This window comes from Zingiber officinale, chromosome 8A (genome assembly GCF_018446385.1).
Source record: "Zingiber officinale cultivar Zhangliang chromosome 8A, Zo_v1.1, whole genome shotgun sequence".
NCBI lineage: Eukaryota > Viridiplantae > Streptophyta > Magnoliopsida > Zingiberales > Zingiberaceae > Zingiber > Zingiber officinale.
Genome location: NC_056000.1, coordinates 36,268,306 through 36,293,033, shown reverse-complemented (window position 1 = coordinate 36,293,033; position 24,728 = coordinate 36,268,306). Strand labels below are relative to the sequence as shown.

Below are 24,728 nucleotides of genomic sequence, written 5' to 3'. Positions count from 1 at the left end.
CAAGTGTTGCACACGGGTTCAGAACCTCATCTTCTTGAATACTAGCTTCTTCATTTAGATCAAATGTGAAATTACTGCTCGTATTTCTATTTGTGTTATGCACACAAGTATACTGTGAAGATGATGGAATATTTGTTCTGGATACTTCTCCTACATTATCTGCATGTCCAATGCTAGAAGTTGCATCAAGAGTATTCCATATCTCGGATAGAATTTCATCAGTTATATGATCATCCCTGATAAATAAATTAAAAAACTATTTTAGTAAATTTGCAACTACATAATCATTTTTTGTAGTTAAATTGTAATTTTGCTCAAGGAACGGTCTGATGTAAAAGCAAAGTTTTAACCACATAACACATTATCGATATCAGGCTCTACGTGGGCCTGATATCATAGATATCTTGGGCCTGATATCTATGATATCAGGCCCACGTTGGGCCTGATCTCATAGATATCAAGCCACTTTTGAAGCAGATACTTCTTGTAAACTAGGACCACCACTGACTAAACTCTAGCCAAACTTAACTATCAACGTCAAAAACTAACATGAATTAAATCGATTAAGTCTTCTATTACATCATAATTCAGGTGTTATTGAATATTATTCCCCACACAACCAAAATTAACTATAATACCACTTTTTGCTGCCACCCTTCACAGACAAATGGTGTACTTTTTATTTACCTTCACTACCCTATTTTACAGTAAATAAATCCATACATACATGTCTAAATCTTTAAATGTGTGCTTCTACTCATTTCCCTCTTACAAGAAGTTTGTCCTTCTCGGCTGACCTTCTTAACTTAATTTGTCATTGGTCTCCTCTAGCAACTCTTACGCAATTATGCCATAAACCTAACTGGTCTATTGCAATCGCCAACCACCACGAGCAGTAATGGCAAGTGCAGGGTTCATATTTTTTTTTCTTTCAAGTTTATAACACCACACAGAGGGACGAAGGGAGAGAGACGGTGAGAAGACGTGTATCCGAACCACAAATTATTTTTCTATTCTACTTTCGGCTTGGATGCTTGGAAAAATGTGTTTGAAAAAGGCGGTTGCCAGGTTAGCCAGAGGGGTAATCTGGGGATTGATTTTGGTAAACTCTGCCTTTTGGTAAATATAAAACTGTGATGTGTTTTTTGGTAAATACATTAACTGTAGTACGTGTTTTGATAAATTGCCGAAGGATCAAAATAAATTATTTTGAATAATAAAAAAAATAATAAATTCAGTCAGTTATAATTTATTCGGCCCCATATAATTTTTGGAAAGGGCTCAATTTTTTTTAAAAAAATCTTATAAATTTATTATAATTTATGATTGAATTATGGATAACTGAATCACAATTTAGACGTCTCATTAGTACATTATATCCCGGAGCACTTTATGTGAATAAAATAATTAATTAAATTTGATGACATTAAGCCTGGGATAACTGCCTGAGTCCTATAAATAAATTTCATCACTAAATTAAAAAACAAGAAGTACTTATGATCGATAATTTAAAATCTCACTTATCGTCCGGGATACGTTAGTTCTAACAAAAACAATTGGTTTAGGTGGTATATATCTTGATCATATTTAACTGCCACTTGGGGCTGCGCCCTCAGTTGCTGACGCTGACGATATATATACAAACGAAAATTATTCACATGGGGCGGCTTAAGCCGCCAAGGAGAAGAGCTGGTTCTACTTGAGAGATAATTAAATAATCGGTTCTAGTTAGGGGTGAACAGTCAATTCGTCAAATCAATCAATTCGTTTATATCAATTCAAATTAAATTGAAAAAAAAAAATTCGCCGGATATAGGGTCAAATGTAAGGTCCTGATATTATATTATTCGATCTAGTAGAATCGGATAATTTTTTATTCTAATAACCGAACCAACTCGATCCATAATCATCCCTACTTGTAGCAACTACTATCGATAAGTTGCTACATGTTATAGTAGCTACTACGGATAAACTACTATACGTTGTAGTAGCTACTGTCGATAAATTGCTACACGTTGTAGCAGCTATTGGTGATTAGCTACTACAACGTGTAATGAGTAATGTCTATTACCATTTTAAAATATTTTATTTATTATTATTTTATATTTATATTTTTATTTCATTGGATATAAGATCGGATATCCAAATAACTGACAATCCGTCGGATATTTGATACATAATAATCGTCGGATATAGGGCCGAATGTAGGTCATGATATTATATTATCTGATCTAGTAAGATCGGATAATTTTTTTATCCTAATAATCGAACCAATTCGATCCACGATCATCTCTAGTCCTAGCTAGATTTTGAAGGTCCAGTAAAAAAAATCTTTCAATTTGTAGAAAAAAATAATAAAATTGATATTATAAAATAATTTGATTACAGAACAGACAATTTAAATTTATGTTTAAAAATTTTAGAGTTTAAGTCGGTCAAGAAAGAAGAACAGGCAATTCGTGAGTTTTTTTTTACACTAGTTTTATAAAAAAAATATATCATAATATTTTTAAAATTTATAATTTTAAAAATAATTTTATAAAAAATCATAATATTTTAAAATTTATAATGCATTGGTTATGCGAAACATAACATCCATCCATCAAAAGGCTCGCCGAAAGTTAAGTAACGTGCGAGGTCCTTCTTATGTCTAAGTTATCATGGGATCTCATAAAGAAAATAAAATATAGAAATGATAAGAAATGAAGTAAAAGTAGAGGATAGCTTCCTTAGAGTTCTACTCCCCTTATCTTATATAAGAAGAGAAGTTTAAAGGACACATTATATATGCATAGAAGCCCAAGGGAGTGAGGGACGCACCTCCCTGAAGGGTTCCATTGTAACTGCTGTCCTTTGACACATTATGATAACTGTCGTGTTTCTTTGCATGCCGGGAGGTTGGACTAGCGGCAAGTCAGGAGGTCGGATTACTCCGCAGATCAACAGGCCAGGAGGTCGATCGGCATATTGAGAAATCGGGTTGACAGGTTGCACAGGCCAATTTAGGCTAACTCGACAACTTGAGTTGGGGCCACGTAGGTGCATCTGACCTGTAACTAACTAGATACCGACCGTATCAATTGTCAATTGATGGATTAAGATAATTAACACTCAAATATCTGCTATCCTTTGTTAAAACTATACTTGTATTATACGCGACTACTTCTTGTCATTTTCTTAATTAATAAAGAGGAATGATATGTCAAGGGAAAAATTTTAAGAAAATACTGATATATAAATTTATGGTCCATCATTTCAATGTTTTAGGTCCCATCATTTTATGATTTTATCCTTAAGTATATCTTGAATTTTTTTTTCTGTACATATCATTTTTCATTAATAAGTTCCCATTAAGTAAAAGATGTAGCAAACGGATTTCTGGAGGAGGGAAACAAAACTATGTTCCGGCATGCACAAGATGGAGTGAATGAATTTCTTGCTCCTTTCAATTCAACCTTAACGGCTAATTAAATTTTTCTTGACCAAAAATGTGATTGAGTCAGCATCCATATCTAGATCATCCCTCAAACTTCAATTCTAATTTCACTGAACAAAACTTATACGAAAGGATTCTTTATAAAGTTTTCCATGAAGCCTATATTTCATTAGCGTCTTAGATTGGTTCAGACTTTAATCCGACATCTCTAAAGGGGACCTTACCTTATTAAATAAAATCAAAAGATTTTTTGTGTGTAGATTTTATTTGTTTTAGCATCTTTGATCAACCATGCAAAACCTTAATCTAATTGCAATCTTACTTCTCTTCCTCCTCTATCAAGAAGGTCAAGGAACCCGAATAATAGATTATTATATTCCACTATATACACGAGAAGAAGAAATTAAAAGATGGAAATATTTGAAAAGTCAAGAGTGCATATCTTCATCTTTTGGTCATACTTTTCCAACTCCCTTGCCTATAAATTTAGTTGCCCTCACCTCCCTCAAGAGCAAAGAAATAGACTTGCTATTTTCTGAATAGTTTTAGCATTTTTGCTTTGAGTAATCGATGAAAATGGCTTTGGCAAAGAGCTCAGTGGTGGTGGTGGCGGCCATGGTGATGGTTGCCCTAGTTTCATCTGTTGCTGCGGTGCCTGGAATTGCAACCTTCTACACTCCTCCTTATACTCGTTGAGTACCTTTAACCTACATATTTAATTGATTAACAATTCTTGGTTTTTCTTTTTCTAAGACTAGCTACTAGTACCACCTTCATTGTCGATCGAACTACTATATATGGCTAACCCGTTTGGTATTGTTCATGGTGTGGTTTATAGCTTCATCGTGCTTCGGCTTCGAAGATAGAGGCGTGATAATAGCTGCAGCGGGCGGTGGTATATGGGATAACCGCGCGGCTTGTGGGAGAAGATACAGGGTGAGCTGCACTGGTGGAACTAATGATGTTCCAAACCCTTGTAGGAGTGGCAGCGTCACTGTCACCATCGTCGACTTTTGCCCGGGATGTGCAAGCAGAGGGGTTACCATGGACCTTTCTCAGGAAGTGTTTGCTAGGATTGCTAATCCTGATGCTGGAAGGATCCGAATTGATTATACTCGGTAAATTTATCTTAATTTTGAGTTTTTATTTATATGTATGTATATATATTTAATTTTATTTTACTTATTGCTGTTTATGATCTTGTTTCTTGTAGGGTGTAAGGAGAGATGAAAACATACAACTAAATAAGGATGCAGCAAGACTCCAAACTCTTAAATAAGGAGGCATCAAGACTCCAAACTCTTAATAGATACATGGAAAGGCATCTCACTAGAGTGCTTTATATGTATAATATTTATATTTTAAAGGATGTGTGACCTTTTTCCTTGAATTTGGATCAATAAAAAAGTGGAGATTAAGGATGATCGATACCAGGACCCGGGCACAAACGAGATTTTTAAACTTCTCTTGCTAATACTTTAGCAGCGAGGTTATCAAATAATTAGCAACGGAAAACAAACCTAAAAGAAATGTTTTTTTTCCCTTTTCTCTGTTAACAGCAGAGAAGAAACCTTTTATATATAGATCTTTTAGAATTACACCGAGGCTTCCAAAATAAGAATGAACAATAAAGAACAGAGGTTTTGTGATATGTCAAAAAGTATTCTTGATTAGTTATGGATTCTTGATCATGGATATCAAGAACAGAGGTTTTGTGATGTGTCAAACATTCACAGCCCTTTCCAAATATTTTATAGCGTCTATCTCAAATTCAAATTTTTAAGTTGTTACGTTGTGCAGACATCCATCGGTTGATGGATTCACTATAGTCATCATTTAATTCTTCCATTGCGCTTCTGGTAAAAAAATGATTCGCTCGTCCTAGCGTCTCTGTCAATCCGTCCCTAGGCTAACATGGAGGAGGCAAATTATGAATGACATGAGGGAAGTCATACTCGGACGCGCCGAGTTTCGATCCCAAGATCTCATATGACAACACCTCATGTCTCAACTACCGCATCGCTCTGAAAGAATAGTTGCGCGCACATTCCATTAATGATTCTATTTGAATTAGTTTATCGTAGGATCAATTGACTTGAATAGACATCAATTATCTTCTCACCCAAACATAAATACTTTATTTGTTTGCCCTTGGTTTTTATCAATTGAATCACATAGCAAGGAAAACAACGATTAGCGACTGAAATTTCGGTCACTAATCAATTGCTAAATGTATCTAGCGATCGTTTACCATCGAAAATTTTAGTCATTTTTTTTGCCGCTAACATCATGTAGCGATGAAAATTTATTTCTCATTGCTAAACATAACAACGGAATTTAATTTCCGTCATGAATATTAGCGATGAAATTAAGAGCTCGTCGCTAATTTTAATTAAAATTTTTACAACACCTTCCCCAATTGAAAATTTTAATGTTGTTTACATTTAAAATACTCAAGGATACACGATACATTTAATAACAATATCAAACATCTACATTCAATAGTTAACTCAACCATACATAATAGATTTACATTCAAATCCATTATACAACACACTATCAACAAAACAACATTCATGTTTAATAAAAAAATAATATTTTAAAAAATATAATTCAAATCCATTACATCCCAACCCAAATCTCAAAAACTAGTACATCAATCATCATCCCATCTCAACATCCCATCATGTAGCAAGTATAACAAGTGCTCTTTCATGCATCCTAAATCTCATTTGATATATGGATGATTTTGTTACCTTCCTTTTCAACTTATATAATTTTGCACAATAATTGTTCTATATTTATTTAAATACTACCTCATGTCCTATCTCCTAAATATATTTTTTCTACAATAATATTGAGAGAATTAGTATAAAAGAATATAATATTATATTGTATCAATAATATTCAAATTACTTATCAAAAATTTCTGATAATAAAAATCTTTTAGATCTTGGTCTACATACCTCCATATAGAATCAAAAGCGCACTGACATTTTTTAAATTTTTTGCTTAGGTAAATAGCTACACTATGACCATTGAGAATAAAACTATATTAATTTTTTTTATTTTTTTTAAATAAATAAAAGATTAAATGAATATGAATTACTAATAAATCAATATTTACCAATTTCTAATAATCCTCAACGTAATTTGGCAGTCGTGTAATGTGTACTGTTGTAATATCTAATATGATTATATATGCAAAAATAATATTATAACACATGCACATTCCAAATAATAATTAAATCAGAATAATAATGATTTATATGATAGAATTAATGAAAATCAGAATAATCATATTATGGAAGAACTCATAATATCTACATTTGTATATATATATATATATATATACTTCATCTTTTGGCTCTCTAACTCATGTGGCTCTCTAACTCATGATAGACATATTACATGCCATGTTAATGTAATTGTCCTCAGGTTAAGGTTGACCAGTATGACTAAGTTCGAATTGGCTCAACCTTGAGTTTTGATATTTGATAATATGTGAGAGATCTAGAAATCAAGTAGGTTAAGAGAGGACAAAATAATTGTCTAGAGAAGTTCTAACTGAAGGTTAAACAATAGGAAATCCTAATTGGAAGTTAGGCAATGGAAAATCCTAACTAGAGGTTAGGCAATGGAAAACTTCTAGTGAGTGAAGGTAGGTAGTGAAAGTCCTAGAGCGGTCACACAGTAAAGACCTAATTGAGAACTAAACAATGGAAGTCTTAACGGAGCTAGGCAGTGGAAGACCTAGATGGGAATTAGGCAATGGAAATTCTAGCGGGACTAGACAATGGAAGATCTAGTTGGGAACTAGGCATTGTTATTAAGACACTTGAGAACTAGAGGGGAGGGAGGGGGATGAATAGCTTCTTTCGCTTCTTGTTGATGATTTACAGCGGATAACGCAAAGCAATACTAACTCATTAAATTTTACTTGGTATCCACCTCCAATGATCTGTTCCTCACACTCATAGTTCCACTATAAATACCTCCTTTCCTGGAGGTAGAGAAGTCTTGTACAAGCAAATATGAGAAAACACCAAGAAGAGAAGAAGCAAATATAAATGGAAATTGAAAATGATTTTACAATACTTAGAATCTTGCTTAGCTTGTTTTTATTTCTTGCTTGGAAAATGCTTCTTAATGCATGAAAAGTGTAGCAATATTTGTCTCTGAGAGCTCAAGAGCTGGAAGCCTAGAATCGTGCTTCAATTCTTCGTGAATATCCTTTTCTAGGGTTCCTTCAACACCTCGAATCGATTAAACTTTTTCCTAATATATTGTCATATCAGCCGACTATTCGAGCACCTACATAACGACTCTTTTTGAACCCTTAATCGATTGGTGATCCATCTCAATCAATTCAGAAGGCCTTAATCGATTCCCAGCCTTTCTGGTCTCTCGTGGAAAGCAAGTCTTAATCGATTGCCTCAATTGATTCCATCTCTTCACGACAAACCACTACCCAATGATTGGCAAGGGCAGAATCGATTGGGCCAATCGATTCAACACCTATTCTTGTGACTCCGCGGAGCTCTCAATCGATTAGGAATCCATCCTAATCAATTAGGACCATCCCTAATCAATTAGGGAATCTTCCTAATCAATTTAGACTTCTTCTGTTCGATCGAGAAAACAACCCTAATCAATTGATCAATCAATTAAGCTTGGCTCAATCGATTAATCAATCGATTTGGGTCCTTTCTATGTTTCTCGCATCTCCTAATTGATCATCCTAATTGATTAGCTAAGGACCAATTGATTGCCCTAATCGATTATCCAACCATAATTTACTTGATCCAAGTATAGGATTCCCTTGCTCAATATCTGGTCAGCCTTGACTCGTTGGGATTTCTCCACCAAGTTCTCGGTCAACCCTTGACCCACTTGGACTTTTCATCTCATACTAAGTCCGGTCAACCTTTGACTCATTTGGGATTTCATTTTGCCAACTTCTCGTTGGCCTTTCGATCAACAAGTGCGATCCTCCTTGATCCACTTAGACTTTTCTTTGCCTAATCGCAGTTAGGACTAGTCACAAGGTAAATTTTCACCCAACCTAATCTCAGTTAGAGCATTCCTTCGCCAATGTGATATCCTCCTTGATCCACTTGGACTTTTATTTTACCTAACCTCTAGTTAGGACTAGTTATTCGATAGACTTCCACCCTACCTAACATCAGTTAGGACTTTTCCTTGCCAATGTATGATCTTCCTTGACCCACTTGGACTTCCCTTTACCTAATCGTAATTAATGTTGGAACCCCAAGGTGTTTTGATGTGATCAAACAAGTTAAGTTAGGTCATGTTTTGTCTAACCCTTGTGTCTAAGTGTGTAGGAGTTTAGGAACACAGGAAGTCGAGCGGAAGACGCGGCTAGCGAGAAGGACGGCACGGGGAGAGAGCCGACGGGCTCAGTGCGTCCGAGGGACGAGGTGACCGCGGAAGAGTATACCGGTGGACGAGAAGAACGTGCACGGCGTTCGAGGGATGAGAAACTGGGAAGGAAGGCTGCTCGAGGAGAAGGCCGGAACTGTTAGAATGTATACTAAAAGCCTAGCTTTTGTAAACATTTATTTGTTGAAATAAAAGAATCACATTGGTCAATTTCTGCATTTATTTGTTAAATGTAATTGTTCAATTAATTTATATAGTAGATAACATGGAGTGTGGTGTCACACTCAGAAGATAATGTTGTCGGCTCTCTATAAATTATAAACAGTTGCTCACGACTAAGATGGAAAGGAACAACTCATCAGTATAGCCGTAGTGTAATTAAGTATTAGTTTATCTTGACTAATAAATTACACTGATACACTTTAAGTGTATTGAGTAGGATCATTTAGGTAAGTTCTTTTTGTACTGACTTAGTAAAAGAACTAAACCTTAGTTATTAGGGAAGTGTGTACTCTTAATCCTAATATAATAACAAACACATATATTTAATATTTATTTCTTTGACTTATCAAAGGGTGAGGTTTAGCTCGATAAATCAATATGCCCGATGATCCTGTCCGAACCAGGGGTCAACGAACGCTGGGGATGTGGCGCTCCCTGCTAGATCCTCGAGTGCTCCGGCGAACCTGCAACAAAACCGAGCCGGGAGGGGTGTCCCGGCGACGACCCTCCGACGCTCAAGTCAGGCGAGGAATAACAAAGAGGTGGCTTAGAAACAGAAGACTCGTGTACCTCCGGTGAAGAAATGGAGACCTTATATAGACCTCTCGAAGGAGCCTGGGCACGCCAATCAAAGCAATCACCTGCTTTCGACCATGCCCAGGTATGGGTCTGTCAGAAGGGCATCCATAAGGCCATACCGCTACTGTATCAACCTCTCCATGATGTGACGGCTAGATCCTCTATCGTGAAATCTTGTGTACGGCATAATCATTAGACATGCCTTTGCTGACATCCCATATCCTGAGCCGAACGAATAGGCTGCTCACCTAACCTTGTATCCTCGCCTTATCCCGCCGAACGGACCACCCGCCTTCGGTTCCAAATGGGCAGACACTGCCGGCCTTCTGCTCTAGCCGGCAGACACCGCCTTGGCCGAAACCCAAGCCTATGGTCAATATCCGCCCGCTTAGACCGCCAATCGCCGACGCGCCTTGCCCGCTTAGCCGCCCTCCATCTCCCTCGTGCCGACCTTCGTGAAGTGGGTCCCCATTCTCACCGCCGATCACTTGCCTCCCTTCAAGTCTAGTCAAGGAGGCAGTGAGTCCGACCGACCGACTATGTGTCCGAGCGGGCGGTCGCCGCCTACCGCCGCTATAATATCCCTTGAGCCGCTCGCCCTTATGCCAAATTCACCGCCTTTCGCTTTGAATGTCTTGACGCTCCACGTAGATGTTTGCTTGTCTAAATCTTCTCGAAAATCACGCAAATCCTTTTCATTAAGTCGAAGCATGCGCGGTATGGGCGCATTAATTGCGCCTGGTGACAGAGAGTCACGTGGCTCTTCTCGCGTGGCGGTGATGATCCGTACGATGGGACGCCGATTGTTTTGAAATGGACGACCCGATGACGTCCTTGTTTCTCGTGACCTGGATCGGACGATGGAGGCCAATCGACTTCGGCCGTATAAAGCCTTAGTCCTCCTCCTCTGCCGCATCTTTGCTCGTGCTTTGTCCTTCTGACTCCTCTGTTGCTGCGGCCTCCGGCGATCCAGTTCCCATTTTTCGGCGGCTATCATCTCACCGGCGATCTTCTCCGCCCATCTCCTTCTTAGTGAGCCTTCTTTCCTCTCTTATCAGGTCTTTCCTAATCGCTTCACCTCTCTTTCGTTGCTATCCTTTTGTCTCTTCGAGATGGCGAGCTCTTCCGAACCCGCTACCCATGTTCACGGTCCATTGTATATGAGTATGGAAAGTAAATTTGACGAGGAGGGCGCTCGGCGTCTTGTTCGGACGTACGGGATCCCGACGACCATGAAATAGTTATAGCCGACCCGACCGATCGACCCCATAACCCGCCGATCGGTACCATTTGCTTTTTTCTAGACCAATTCCAGGGCGGCCTTAGATTTCCTACCCATCCATTTATTTTGGAAGTTTGTAATTATTTCCGCATCCCGCTTGGCCAACTTGTGCCGAATTCCTTTAGGCTGCTGAGTGGGGTGGTCGTCCTCTTTAGGCTGCATAGTATTCCACTTGACCCCAAAATATTCCACTTCTTCTTCTACCCCAAACAATCCGAGTTGGGCACCTTTATTTTCCAAAGTAGAATAGGCTTCAAATTTTTTGATAATATGCCGACCTCCAACAAGCACTGGAAGGAGTTTTTCTTCTATATACGACTTCCCGAGCGGCCAGCATTCCGAACTAAATGGCAGACCGCTGTGCCGACCCAGCCGGAGCTCGGCAAATTCAGAAGCAATCCAGCCTACCTTCATGCGGCAAACTGGTTGTCCGGTCAGCGGTACAAAACTTGCTTCTCAAGGGGTGTTGTACATTTTGGATTATCTCCCTGGGCCAATCTTCCCTACCGCATGAGTAAGGACTCTTTACTCACTTCACTTTTTGTCTAACCGATTTTAATTTTTCATCGCAATGAAGTCATGTAGCGCCCAAGGCCATCGATCATCCAAATTGAAAGCCGTGGAAATTGAGGCGGCTACCAAAAGAACTCACGAGCGGGTCTAATCCTCACCGCCCTACAAGAGAGGGGACGCATCACCAAATGGTTACTCCATCCGCTTCAACAGAGGTTGAGGCGATCTTGTTTCTCCGCCTCACCGAGCCGGAGTCCCCAGCCGGATTCACCACGGAAGTTCATGGAAACGTCAAGAGACCCCACCTCCACGACCCAAGGCGAACCACAGCGCCGATCGAGGTCGCCGCCAGATCGCACGCCATCGCAGACGGGACCTCAGTGGCCTCGCCCACCGCATGCCCTCCGGCTCTCCTTCACCGACTTGTCGTCGCCACGACGGCTAAACTTCAACCATTGGGAGTCCTCGCCAGCGATCGAGGTCGAGAAGTGCCACCGCCACCCGACCGTCAAGACTACCCTTCGATTCCCATCGGAGGAATATTTATTGTCTGCCGATCGGCCTTCAAGCCCCGTTCATGAGATAACCTTGAGGGGTCCGCTCGCCAAGCTTTTTGAGGACGCTCAGATTAGGGTGGCCCTCATGACGCCCAAGCAGCTTGGTGATAACCACATGCAGCAGGCCACTCAGGTAGGTTCATTTTTCTTCTTGTGTCCTGCTACTGTTTGGTTTCTGATTTTATTGTTTCCCTTACAGCATTGGGCCGAGCAAATCGCCACTAGCCATCGGCTGGCCGAGCTGGAGGATCTCATGGAAAAACTCCAAGTCTCGGGGGGTCCATCGGCCGAGCGGGAGAAACAAGCCCGTGAGGCCGAACAGAAGAAGGCCGCCGACCTGGCTACAGAGGTGGCTCGACTTGAAGGCCTGGTGAAGAAACGCGACGCAGACGTGAAGCGCGCCAGTAGCCGGAAGAAGCGGGCGATTGCTGATCTGGACAAGATGAAAGTTGAAGTCCGAGCCCTAGATCAGCAATCTAAGAATCTGGAAGCCCAACTAGCTGCCGAACGGGATGGGCGCTCCGCTGAACGCACTAAAGCGGAGGTGGACCAGAAAGTCCTCCAAGATTCACTAATTGCCTCCCGAGCGGCTTTCAGAAAGTACAAGGAAGGGGAGCCGAGTCGCCTAGCAGCAGCGCGCCAAGAATACCTCCGCTCGGAGCGGTTCGGCGAAAAGTTCGGTGGCAACGTCTCCTCCACTTTCGCCAAGGCGGTCAAGGTCACCATGGCGTATTTGAAGAAGGGGGGCACCTTCCTGCTGACCTGAGCATTCCCTCTTCAGATCTGGCGGCTATGATTGACGATATCCCGGACGCCTTTTTTAATTTTGAGGACCCGGAGTGAAGCGAGTTCTTCCCAGTACTTTCTGTATTTCATCTGCTGATGTAAAATTTTTGCATGTGCCGATCGGCGTAATTGTCTTCTTTTGTCTCTATTTTTGCTTGCCCTTCATTGCCGTTTTTTGTCTGTTTGGTGCTTATTCGTAGAATCAGTTAAGCTCCACGTGTTCCACACTAGACGACCGATCGGGTTAATCAGTTGACTTGTTTTCCTCGAAATCGTTTAGCGCTTGGCTATGCTGTTTGCATTCAGTGAATGTGAAGTATTGGCAAACTGATGGCCGATCGGACTTAATCAATTTAGTACTTGCGAACGCTCGTTATTTGGCGTCCTTAGTTTCGTCCAGTAAGCTCACAGTCGCAGGTTTGACTCTCGATCTTTAACGTCGGATCTCGACGGCGCGGTTATTTATAGCCGGTCGGCGCGGCTCTCGATTTTTAACGACGGGGCTCGTCGGTCTTCTGCTCGGACGTTATTGTCGGCGCTGCTCTCGATCTTTAACGCCGGTGCTCGACGGCGCTGTTATTTATAGCCGGCGCGGCTCGATTTTTAACGACGGGCTCGTCGGATGTTTATAGCCGTCGACGCGGCTCTCTATCTTTAACGCCGGTGCTCGACGCGGTTATTTATAGCCGGCGCCTCGATTTTAACGACGGGCTCGCCGGTCTTCCGCCGGACGTTTATAGACGCCTGCCTCTCGATCTTTAACGCCGGTGCTCGGCGCGGTTATTTATAGCCGGTCGGCGCGGCTCTCGATTTTTAACGACGGGGCTCGTCGGTCTTCCGCTCGGACGTTTATAGACGCCGGCTCGTCTCTCGATCTTTAACGTCGGTGCTCGACGACGCGGTTATTTATAGCCGGTCGGCGCGGCTCTCGATTTTTAATAACGGGGCTCGTCGGTCCTCTGCTCGGACGTTTATAGACGCCGGTTCGTCTCTCGATCTTTAACGTCGGTGCTCGACGGAGCGGTTATTTATAGCCGGTCGGCGCGGCTCTACGGTTTAACGTCTGGGCTAGACGGTCTTCAAGCCGGGGTTTTTATAGTCGCCGGTTCGACTCTACAATTTAACGTCTGGGCTAGACGGCCCTAAGGGCTAATTTAAACCCGGCCGATCGGCTCGGGGATCTTCGCCATCGAGTCCGTGGCAGCCACGGGCTCGTATATAATCCTCCCTGTCGATCGGCTCGGGGGGTCTTCTCCATTGAGCGTGTGGATCGTATATAATCCGCCCGGCCAATCGGCTCGGGGGTCTTCGCTTTTTTGAGCATTTTGCATGAATAATTTACCTCCGGCCGAGCGGCTCGGGGCCTTCGTCACTCGAGCGTTTGGCTCGGATAATTTACCTCCGGCCGAACGGCTCGGGGGCCTTCGTCACTCGAGCGTTTGGCTCGGATAATTTACCTCCGGCCGAACGGCTCGGGGGCCTTCGTCATCGAGCCTCTGGCTGGCTCGTATATCAACCTCCCGGCCGAGCGGCTCGGGGGCCTTCATTGGTCGAGCGCTTGTCTCGGTTATTATACCTCCGGCCGAACGGCTCGGGGCCTTCATTGGTCGAGCGCTTGGCTCGGTTATTATACCTCCGGTCGAACGGCTCGGGGCCTTCATTTGTTGAGCGCTTGGCTCGGTTATTATACCTCCGGCCGAACGGCTCGGGGCCTTCATTCGGAAAATTACGATGAATTCTACGCCCGAAAGAAACTATATCTGAAAAACTAACCTGCCGATCAGCATAAGATCTAACGCAATTTCTCAACTCCCGAATACCCGTGGAGTGAGGTGGATACAATGTACTTCGTCGAAATTTATCTAAGGCCAGGAGGATGGCGAAACTTCCCGGTCGGTCCTCCATGGCCGCTCGGCCTACCAGAGGTGGAGGCGGCCTGCTGCTTTATCCTTTTACTTGAGCCTTCTGCTCCCATTGCTCCACGAGCCTTCGTCAGCGAGCGCCTGGCTCGGATACTATACCTCCAGCCGAAAGGCTCGAGGCCTTCTTCATCGAGCCAAGAGCGCTTGACTTGTATCTTATACACCATGAAGATAGGCCGCTCGGCCAATAATTCCAATTGCGCACATTATAACATTTTGCCTTCTACATTTCAAATATACAACCAAACGGAAAATATACAGCACATATTCTATTGGTGCACCTCTCGCCCTGCCCCGGACAGGCTGGAGATAATTTGTGCTTCATGGTGGATCCAAGTGCCAATCCCTCTTCATCCGCTCGGCGGCTCGTCCACCCAACTTCCTCGTATGCGGTCGATTCATCGCCTGACATCAAACTCCCGCTCTTGAGGTTCCAGAAGGAGGGGCTTGCTATAAGTCGAATTCGGGAGATGAAGTATCTGCTTTTGAGAGAACTGTCGGTGCTTCCGCTCGGGAGAAGCGTCCGCTCGGAGGGTTTTGCCCTTCCTATGATCCCGAACGGGAGGCTCATCAGATGAAGATCCTTGCTCCCCGTGAGCGGGCGCGATTTCTGGGGGAGTACGGAAGAGTGCCTGAGGGAACCCTCCTGTTGAAACATATTCCGGGCGGTCTGCTTGCGCCGCCCGGCCTGCTGAAGCCGAGGTTTGCTGTTGCGCTCGCTCAGCCTGTGCTTTCTCCTTTTGCTGCGCCACTATCTTGGCTGCCCTCGCCTCGACTATGGCGTCCAACTCTTCTTGTGAGAGTGTCACGGTATATAGTCTTCCAGCCTCATCCATTGCCTCTGCTCGGATGCAGGTGCGTTCCCACAGACGGCGCCAAATTGATCCTGTCCGAACCAGGGGTCAACGAACGCTTGGGATGTGGCGCTCCCTACTAGATCCTCGAGTGCTCCGGCGAACCTGCAACAAAACCGAGCCGGGAGGGGTGTCCCGGCGACGGCCCTCCGACGCTCAAGTCAGGCGAGGAATAACAAAGAGGTGGCTTAGAAACAGAAGACTCGTGTACCTCCGGTGAAGAAATTGAGACCTTATATAGACCTCTCGAAGGAGCCTGAGCACGCCAATCAAAGCAATCACCTGCTTTCGACCATGCCCAGGTATGGGTCTGTCAGAAGGGCATCCATAAGGTCATACCGCTACTGTATCAACCTCTCCATGATGTGACGGCTAGATCCTCTATCGTGAAATCTTTTTGTACGGCATAATCATTAGGCATGCCTTTGCTGACATCCCATATCTCGAGCCGAACGAATAGGCCGTTCGGCTAACCTTTGTATCCTCGCCCTTATCCTGGCCGAACGGACCACCCGCTCGGCCCTTCGGTTCCAGCCGGGCAGACACCCGCCTTGGTGTCGGAAACCCAAGCCTATGGCTGGGTTATATCTGGCTCCGCTTGGACCTGCTCAACTGCTCGACGCGGCCCTTGCCCGCTTAGTCAGCCCTCCATCTGTCCTCAGGCTGGGACCCTTCAGGAAGTGGGTCCCCCATTCTCACCGCCGGATCACCCGATAAGTTGAGAAATGATATTACTTATAGTGTGTGTTGTTGATTATAGAAGGAATCCGTGTCCTAGTTATCTAGGTTGAGAATGCCCCCAAGAGGATCTCATAAGGATTGTCATGTTAAACCCTGCAGGTAGACCTAGTCCAACATGACAATGAAGTTGAGTGGTACTACTCTTGGTGCTAGATATTAATTAAGTAAGTTGTCAGTAACTTACTTAATTAGTGGACATTCGTTATCTTAAACACAGGGAGACTAACACACTCATGGTAAGAAGGAGCTTATAATGTAATTTTGGATTGGTGCGGTAGTGCAACAATAACTCTCTAGTAGCATGAGTTATTATTGATGAACTTGAGTTGTGTGTTCGGGGCAAACACGGGATACTTAAGCTCATCGGAAGGCCAAAACTAATTTCTCCTCTAGGTCCCTGTCGTAGCCTCATTAGTGCCTTATAAACCACTCATTAAAAACCCTTCTTGGTGTCCAAGAAAGGAGGTCGGCCCATTGCTTAGTGACCAAGCAATGGTCGACCACCATCTCCTTAAGGGGGCCGGCCCTCTTGCTTGGTGACCAAGCAAGTAGGGGTCGGCCATGATAACTTCAAATAGGAGGGGTGTTTTAAATTTTTAAAATCTCCTCTTTGTAGAAAACTATAAGTTTTAAAAGAGAGATTTTAATTTTAAAAACTTTCCTTATTTGAATTAGACCACATGATTTAATAGAGAGTTTTAAAAGTTTTAAAAACTTTCTTTTTTTAACCATCCTCGTGGTTTTAGAAAAAAGGAAAAGAAGTTTTAAAAATTTAAATTTTCTATTCATGTTAAAAAAGGAAATTTTTGAAGAGAAATTTTAAATTTTAAAACATGGTTTTAATTTTTAAAACTTTCCTTTTTTAACTCATACTTTAGGAAAGAGAGCTTGTTAATTTTATAAGAGAATTTCTTCTTATAAAATTTTTAAAAATTATTTTTCCTTTCCTTTTAATTGTGGCCGGCCACCTTGCTTGGTGCCCAAGCAAGGGCCGACCAATAGGATTAAACCAAATTCAATCCTAAACCAAATAGGATTGATCATAACCATTGATTGGTGATTGATTCAATCAAGAGGAAAGAAAAGGAAAAATAAAAAGGAAAAAGGAAAAAACTCTTGGATGATTTTATTTTTTGTAAAAGGTTTTTCCTTATTTGCCTTGGGCAAGTAATATAAAAGAAGGGGTGAGGGGGCTTCATGAGATACAACTCTTATTCTTTTGCTTGGGTGATCTCTTGGTGTGGCCGACCCTCTCCCTTCTTCCTCTCCCTTTGCTCTCTTCTCCTTGATGGTGGTGGTGGCCGGATTTTAGAAGAAGAAGGAGGAAGCTTTTGGGTGGTGTTCATCTTGGAGGATCGTCGCCCACACGACGTCCAAGGTGAGGCGAGGAATACGGCAGAAGATCTTGAGGTCATTAGCTTACAAAGAGAAGGTATAACTAGTATTTTTCTTCCGCATCATACTAGTTATTTTTCTTTGTATGAATTCTAAATACAAGAAGCAATTAGATCTAGTTTATCGAATTTATTTTTCGATTTTGTGTTTTCTTCTTTTTCGAATTTGTGATTCGATTGTTCTTTTTGGTTAACCTAAAGTTATTTAAGGAAATAAATATTAGCTTTCCTTAAAAGGCTTTGCCTAGGCGGTGGTGGTTGCTCCCATATCCAAGAAGGCCATGTGCCTCGCCATGCAGTCCTGGAAGCCAATTTTGGAAATTAATATTTATGGAATTAATAATTTTGGTAGATTTGAATCAATAGTGTTAAGTTCCGCTTGCGATTCAAATCTAAACCATTAAGAACAGATAAGTTAAATTTGGAATCAATGATGTTAACTTTCGTCTGCGATTCCTGATTTAATTTCTAAAGAACACAATAGGTTATTTAAGGAAAGGTTCGACACTTGTAAAAAAAATTTTGTACAGTGAAACCGATAAGTTTTCCTAGGATTAACCAACAGGAACTTGGGTTCGGGTGAGCCCTATTCCGGATGGCTGAGATCACCCAAGCTAGCGGAGCCGGAGTGAACAAGACCCGGACTGAGACAAGCTGAACCAGAGACGAAAAAGTCAACTTCTGTTGACTTTAAGGCTCGGGGCGCCCGGAACCCTTCCGGGCGCCTGGGATATATGAAGTTTTTGACCAGATCGATTCTAACGCGATTTGAACGTTGGGGGATAAAGTTTTATTCCCCCAGAGCGCCCGAAACCCCTTTGAGGCTCCCCGACTAGTGCTATAAATATAGCACTGATCTGCACAGTTAATGCATCTCACTTGTAATCAACTTCTGTGTGCTTTACTTTTCTTTCTGTGCTTTCAACGCTGTAAGAGGCTACTCCGCCCAGAGGAGAATCAGATAGTACGCCATCTTTGTCTTGGATTAGCAATCCCCTGATTGCAAACCAAGTAAACTCTATGTGTCTGTTTAGATTTTGTTTAATTAGTCTCTTCTATTTTTATAAGTTCGATTAGTAGTTGAAAATCCGAGAAAGGTCAGTTTTATTTTTTCAGGGCAATTCACCTCTCCCCTCTTGCCGGCCTCCAAAGGCACCAACAATTAAGACTTTATAGTCAAGTATCCGATCCTCTATGACTTGACTTCTATCTCGCATATTGTCAAGTATTCGGTCAACCTTTACTTCTTTTCATATATTGTCCAAAAATCAAAACTCAAGCTCGAATTCACTCAAGTTTAGTCAAACCGGTCAACCTTGACCCGATGATGATTACATCGGCAATCTCCTAACAAACGGAAGTTCTAGCAAGGCTAGGCAAGGGAAAAAGTCCAAGCAGATCAAAGGTTGACCGGACATTTGGTGATCAAAAGTCCAACAAAAAGTTGGCACAAGATGGAAAGTCCAAGTGGATCAAGGATTGACCGGACACTTGGTGAATAAGCCCTGACAGATCAAGGGTAACTAAATGCTAGACAATGATAAGTCCCAATGATCCATAGATGACTTTAGGATTGGGCCAAGGAACCCTAAACTCAAGATCAGAGTTTAGGGTTGGACAATCGATTAGCTCAAGGCCAATTGATTAGAATTGATTTCCTAATCGATTGGGATTTCACGAAGCATAGTAAGACTTTGAATCGATTGACTAATCGATTAGGCCTTATCTTAATCGATTAGGGCAAATAATTAAAGGTGTTTTCACATGAGAAGAGAAGAGCTTGGAATCAATTGGAGTAATCGATTTAGTTTTCACAAATCGACTAAGGTAATCGATTGAAGCATGTTCGAAGAGAGGACAGTAGGTCTGGAATCGATTGAGAGATTCTTGTGAGAACATAAAGGTTTTAAATGGATTAGAAGTTATCAAATTGATTGGTATGATTCATCAATCGAGATTAGATAGGTGAAAAAAGAGTTATTCTATAGGTTTTGAATGATCAAACTGACATGACAATCGATTAGGAGTAAGTTTAATCGATTAGGAGGCGTTGAAGTAACCTAGGAAAGGGGTTTTCACAAAGATTTGAAGAACACTTGGTTCAACTAGTTCTTGGGAGTTTTAAAGCAAAGTGTTGTTACATTTCCATCTACCAAGAGGCAATCCAAAGCAAGAAAAGAACAAGCAATACAAGGTTCCTCATTGTAAACTCTAAAAATAGTTCTCGATTGTATTTGGCATATGCATTCTTATTTTCTTATTATATTTTCATGCTTGAACTTGTATGAGACTTCTCTGTTTCTTAGAAGGAGATTTTCATAGTGCATTTGGTCAAGAATATTGTCCACTTTAGGCTTAAACCCTAATGAATTTGTTTTTGAGTTCTACCCAAAATGCCTCATACCAATGAAAATATGTTTCATCTTTTAAATCAATTCTCACCTCAAACGAAGGACTACTAGTACTCTCATGGTCCATGCATTCTCTCAGGCATCTGGTCATTCTTGACTTATTTCGGACCTTCTGCAAGGATCTTGTCACTCTTGACCTACTCCGGACCTCCCTGCAAACATCCAATCACTCTTGGTATGCTCTAGGCCTCCCTTTAAGCATTCGATCACTCTTGAGCTACTCTAGGTCTCCTCTTAACTTCGTTCAAGGCAACCTCACATGACATCCGACCTATAATAGTATGATATATTATCCACTTTGGGCCTAAACCCTCGTGGATTTATTTTTTGTTTCTACGCAAAAGGTTTTTCCGTAAAGATCCGGTCACTCTTAACTTGATACAGTTTCCCTTTAAGCATCCGATCACTCTTTACCTGCTTTGGGTCTTCTCTCAACTTCGTTCAAGACCACCCCACATGACATCTAATTTTGATCATGACTCTAATACCACTTGTTATGACAAAAAGACTTTACATACCTCCATAATATCCATTTTGAATCTAAGTTCTCATAAATTTATATTTAGATTCTACTTAAAAGGTCCTCTATTAATAGAGGTATCTTTTATCTTTTAAATCTATGATATTTTTCATATAATTCTAGTATGAGGCTTTGATTATACTGTTAACATTAACGAATACCCCTAAGCTAAGTTGATCAAAGAAGACATGTATGTTAAGTATCTAATAATCACAATATTCAACTATCTATCATCAATATAAAGTGCCAAAATTGTATTATTTTTTATAACAAAAAAGATCTTGGATTGACACATACATCTTCCGTCGTATCTTCCTTGATAGTTTATAAATTTGTAATAAAATAAAGTATTCGGGAAACTTGAGTTTGTATCTGTGTATCTAATTTGTTAGGGAATCTAAATTAATACATTAAGTACTTTTTAACATGTACAGTCAGCAATAAACTTGAACAGACTCCATTTTATCACTATGAGAAAGCTAGACTGTTAATCCAGATTTGGAATCTGATTCATCAAGGGCATGCCTTTGTAATATATGTAATGAATTGGAATAAGATTTTGGGGTTTGGGTGGGGAAAACAGAAAAAGCATTTCTTAACTGCCCACGATTAAAGCATATCCAATGCCTATGTTTCTTATTACATGCAGTAAGGACTTCAAGGCAAGGATAAAACCAGTGTCTAGTGGTTTATAGAACAATGATCAACCACCTATTTTGCCCAAGATACTATACCATATTGGGTCTGATATGAAATCCATATCAGGTCTAACGTAGACCTGATATGAAATGATATCAGACCCACGTTGGGTCTGATATGATTCCATATCAAACTCAACGTGGGCATTTTTGATAATTCTTTCATTTTGTATGTTAACATCTATGAAAAGTTAAAATAAATAATGGACATCATATTTTAACTACTTGCAATTTTAGAAATATATAGAAACCGAAATGGATGCAATCGGAGCTCTCTAGGTCTATCAGTAGATTTTGATCGAAACTCACTGATCGACCTAGAGAGTTCTGAGCCTCCCATTATACTCATTTTAGTTCTAGTGAATTTTTGAAATTGCAAGAAGTTCAAATATGTTATTCATTGTTTATTTTTAATTCTTCAAATATATTAAAATGTTATTAAAAAATTAACTAATGTTATTCATATGCTCCGGTAAAAAAAAGAGAAAGTAGAGAGAAGAGAGAGAAAAATAACATAGAAGAGAAAAATAATAGAAACAGTCAAATTATCAGAAAGGTAAAATAGAAAATACACTTAAAAATGTACGTTCTTTGGTAAATATCAAAATAACGTACGTTTTTTTTGATAAATTTAAATCTCTACGTGCGCCCTTTGGTAAATTATCGATTAAATTTTGTTGTTAAATCTTTTCGCTATTTAAGAGTTTTCTTATGTGTCAATTACCAACTGAGGGGATCAAATTCTAGTCAATTGGATTTTCAACTATAATCATCCTCACGATAAGTTTCACCTAAATTGAGAACTATACCCTCGACTCTTAACTGATTGTACAATTGTCTAAGTCTTAGTTCGCTCCTGTGTCATTCTATCCTTTAATATCACATATAAAAATAAAAAAAAATTATATATTTTTAAAAACATCTTTTATAAATATATATTATTTTTAAATAAATAACACAAAATCTTAGGTGCATGCTCTATTTGAAAATTTTGCCAATTTCATGACTTTAACATGACGTGACAGCCCTGAGGATGCTCAATCCTTACCTTAAATTTTTTGCATGAGAAAAAGAATTGTAGATATATAATTTGATTACAAGAGAAACTTGAATAGGCAAACAAAAAGTCATTCCTACACGTGAATGGATTACCTTCAATTCAACCTTGGTGGCTAATTATCTTCTTCCGATCCAGACCAATTGAGTCAGCATCCATATATAACCCATTCCTCATAATTTAAAAAAAAATAAAAAGAATTGTATTTTAAATTTAAATTGTATAAAAAATAATCAAAAATTTCTAGACTAATTATCAAAGTCGATCGGATAAACAAAACGTATACGGAAGGACACTCTAAAAAATTTTCTACAAAGGTCTTCCAGAGTCATTAGATTAATATTTGAATAACAGGATTAAAATTTGAATTCCATGATGAATATTTTAGCGATAGTGTATATAAATTGTGATTCAGATTTATCTAGTTGGCAAATCAAGGGAAAATCCCTGTACCCCTAGGATTAATCAGGCGACACTGATTATCAAAAACAAAAAACAAAAAACAAAAAAAAATAGTTCAGATTGATTCACACTTTAATTAAATAACCCTAATTTAAGTTAATTAAATCCTACTTTTTTTTCTTGATAATTTAAATATTCGAACCAATTATTTTTGAAGATGACTGACTCAACTCCATCATCCACTAGAATAAATCGGTAAAATGTTCATAGAGGTCCATCTAAATAGTTAACATTTTTAAGTCGCACCATTAGCTGAGATCGGATCATACTTCTCTTCCTCTGACGATAAGAAAGTCATGGTCAGGAAACCCGAAATAATTTACTTATACTTGTGATAGAGAAAAACTACTACACGCATATGCAGTGTGGAATTTTGATGATGAAAACAAAGAAAAATAGACTTTTGTATGCTAAAATCTCATTAAAATAATTCTAAATTATTTTACTAAATCAAATGTTCTTGATGCTTCTCGAGAGAGAAAAAAGAAATATATGAAAGCCATTAAAAGCGGCAAGACTTTGGAAAATTATGTCATTAAATTAAACAAGACAAAAGAAGAGAAATTTTCTTCAATTTTTGGTCATATTTTTCCAACTCCTTCGCGTATAAATTTGGGTGCCATCATCTCGATCGAGAGCACAGAAAAAAAAACTTGCTATTTCCAAGCAATTTTGTTTCCGGTAATCGATTGAAATGGCTTCGATGAAGAGCTCGATGGTGGTGGCAATCATGGTGATGGTTGCCCTAGTTTCATCTGTTGCTGCAGTGCCTGGAATTGCAACCTTCTACACCCCTCCTTATACTCGTTGAGCATTTTTAACCTACTTAATTAACAATTTTAGGGTTCATCTTTTCTAAACTATTATGACTAGCTAACATTATTGTTATTGTTGTTGCTGCTGTTATATATATATGTTTATAGCTTCCTCGTGCTTTGGGTTCCAAGATAGAGGCGTGCTGATAGCCGCAGCGGGTGATTCTATATGGGGTAACCGTGCGGCTTGCGGGAGGAGGTACACTGTAAGGTGCACCGGTGGAACCAATGCAGTCCCAAACCCTTGCAGGGGTGGCAGCGTCACTGTCACCATCGTGGACTATTGCCCGGGATGCGCAAGCAGAGGGGTCACCATGGACCTCTCTCAGGAAGCTTTTGCGATGATTGCCAATCCTGATGCCGGAAGGATCCAAATTGATTATACCCAGTAATAATCTTTTATCATCTTAGTTTTATAATTTTCTATTTTATATATTTTATTTTACTTATTTTCCTATCTTTTGCAGGGTGTAAGAAGAGATGAAATGACTAAAAGAGTACTATAGCTAATGAATAAGGAATTGGATATCCAAGCGAAGAATAAGGAAGCACGAGGACTTCAAACTCTTAATAAATATATGTAATATTTATAGTTACAAGAATATGTGACCTTTGTTTGTGAAGGTCGATCAATAAAATTATGTCCGTCCATTAGAACTAAACTAATGGAGTATAATCATTAAATAATAAATAAAATATCGGCAAGAAGGTTTTTTAAATTAGAGACATTTTTTTAGCAAATGACAGACTAAAATGATTAACACCTCAACTCGTAATCCTATTCTTATTTTTGTCATTCATCATTTTATTAATTATTTTGGCATTTGCGTCGTGCATCGAAGCGTTACTAACTCATGCTCGAATCTCTTAACTAAATAGAGTAACGCTTGATTGATATATAGTAGCAAGTAGTTAAACATCTTGATTAAGTTTCACTCGGTTGATCACCATATCATTTTTCACTTGCACGCGCACCAATCGTAATTAGAACGACACGAAGCAATTTTATAGCATGCATGCATAGGGGCAATGATAAGAAGTATCAAGTCAAACACCCCATAACTATCTTACTAAGC

At 40.2% G+C, this 24,728-nt stretch overlaps 2 protein-coding genes across 2 annotated transcripts; both read left to right on the top strand.

The window, feature by feature from the left end:
* Positions 1 to 3,944: 3,944 nt before the first annotated feature.
* Positions 3,945 to 4,862, top strand: LOC122011474 (EG45-like domain containing protein). The gene is made up of 3 exons (XM_042567868.1): positions 3,945 to 4,127; positions 4,275 to 4,554; positions 4,650 to 4,862. Exons 1-3 carry the CDS (start codon positions 4,007 to 4,009, stop codon positions 4,654 to 4,656), a joined length of 408 nt encoding a protein of 135 aa, XP_042423802.1. The 5' UTR covers positions 3,945 to 4,006; the 3' UTR covers positions 4,657 to 4,862.
* An 18,602-nt stretch (positions 4,863 to 23,464) lies between these two features.
* LOC122011488 (EG45-like domain containing protein) lies at positions 23,465 to 24,374 on the top strand. The gene is made up of 3 exons (XM_042567880.1): positions 23,465 to 23,643; positions 23,761 to 24,040; positions 24,120 to 24,374. Exons 1-3 carry the CDS (start codon positions 23,532 to 23,534, stop codon positions 24,124 to 24,126), a joined length of 399 nt encoding a protein of 132 aa, XP_042423814.1. The 5' UTR covers positions 23,465 to 23,531; the 3' UTR covers positions 24,127 to 24,374.
* The last annotated feature ends 354 nt before the right edge of the window (positions 24,375 to 24,728 follow it).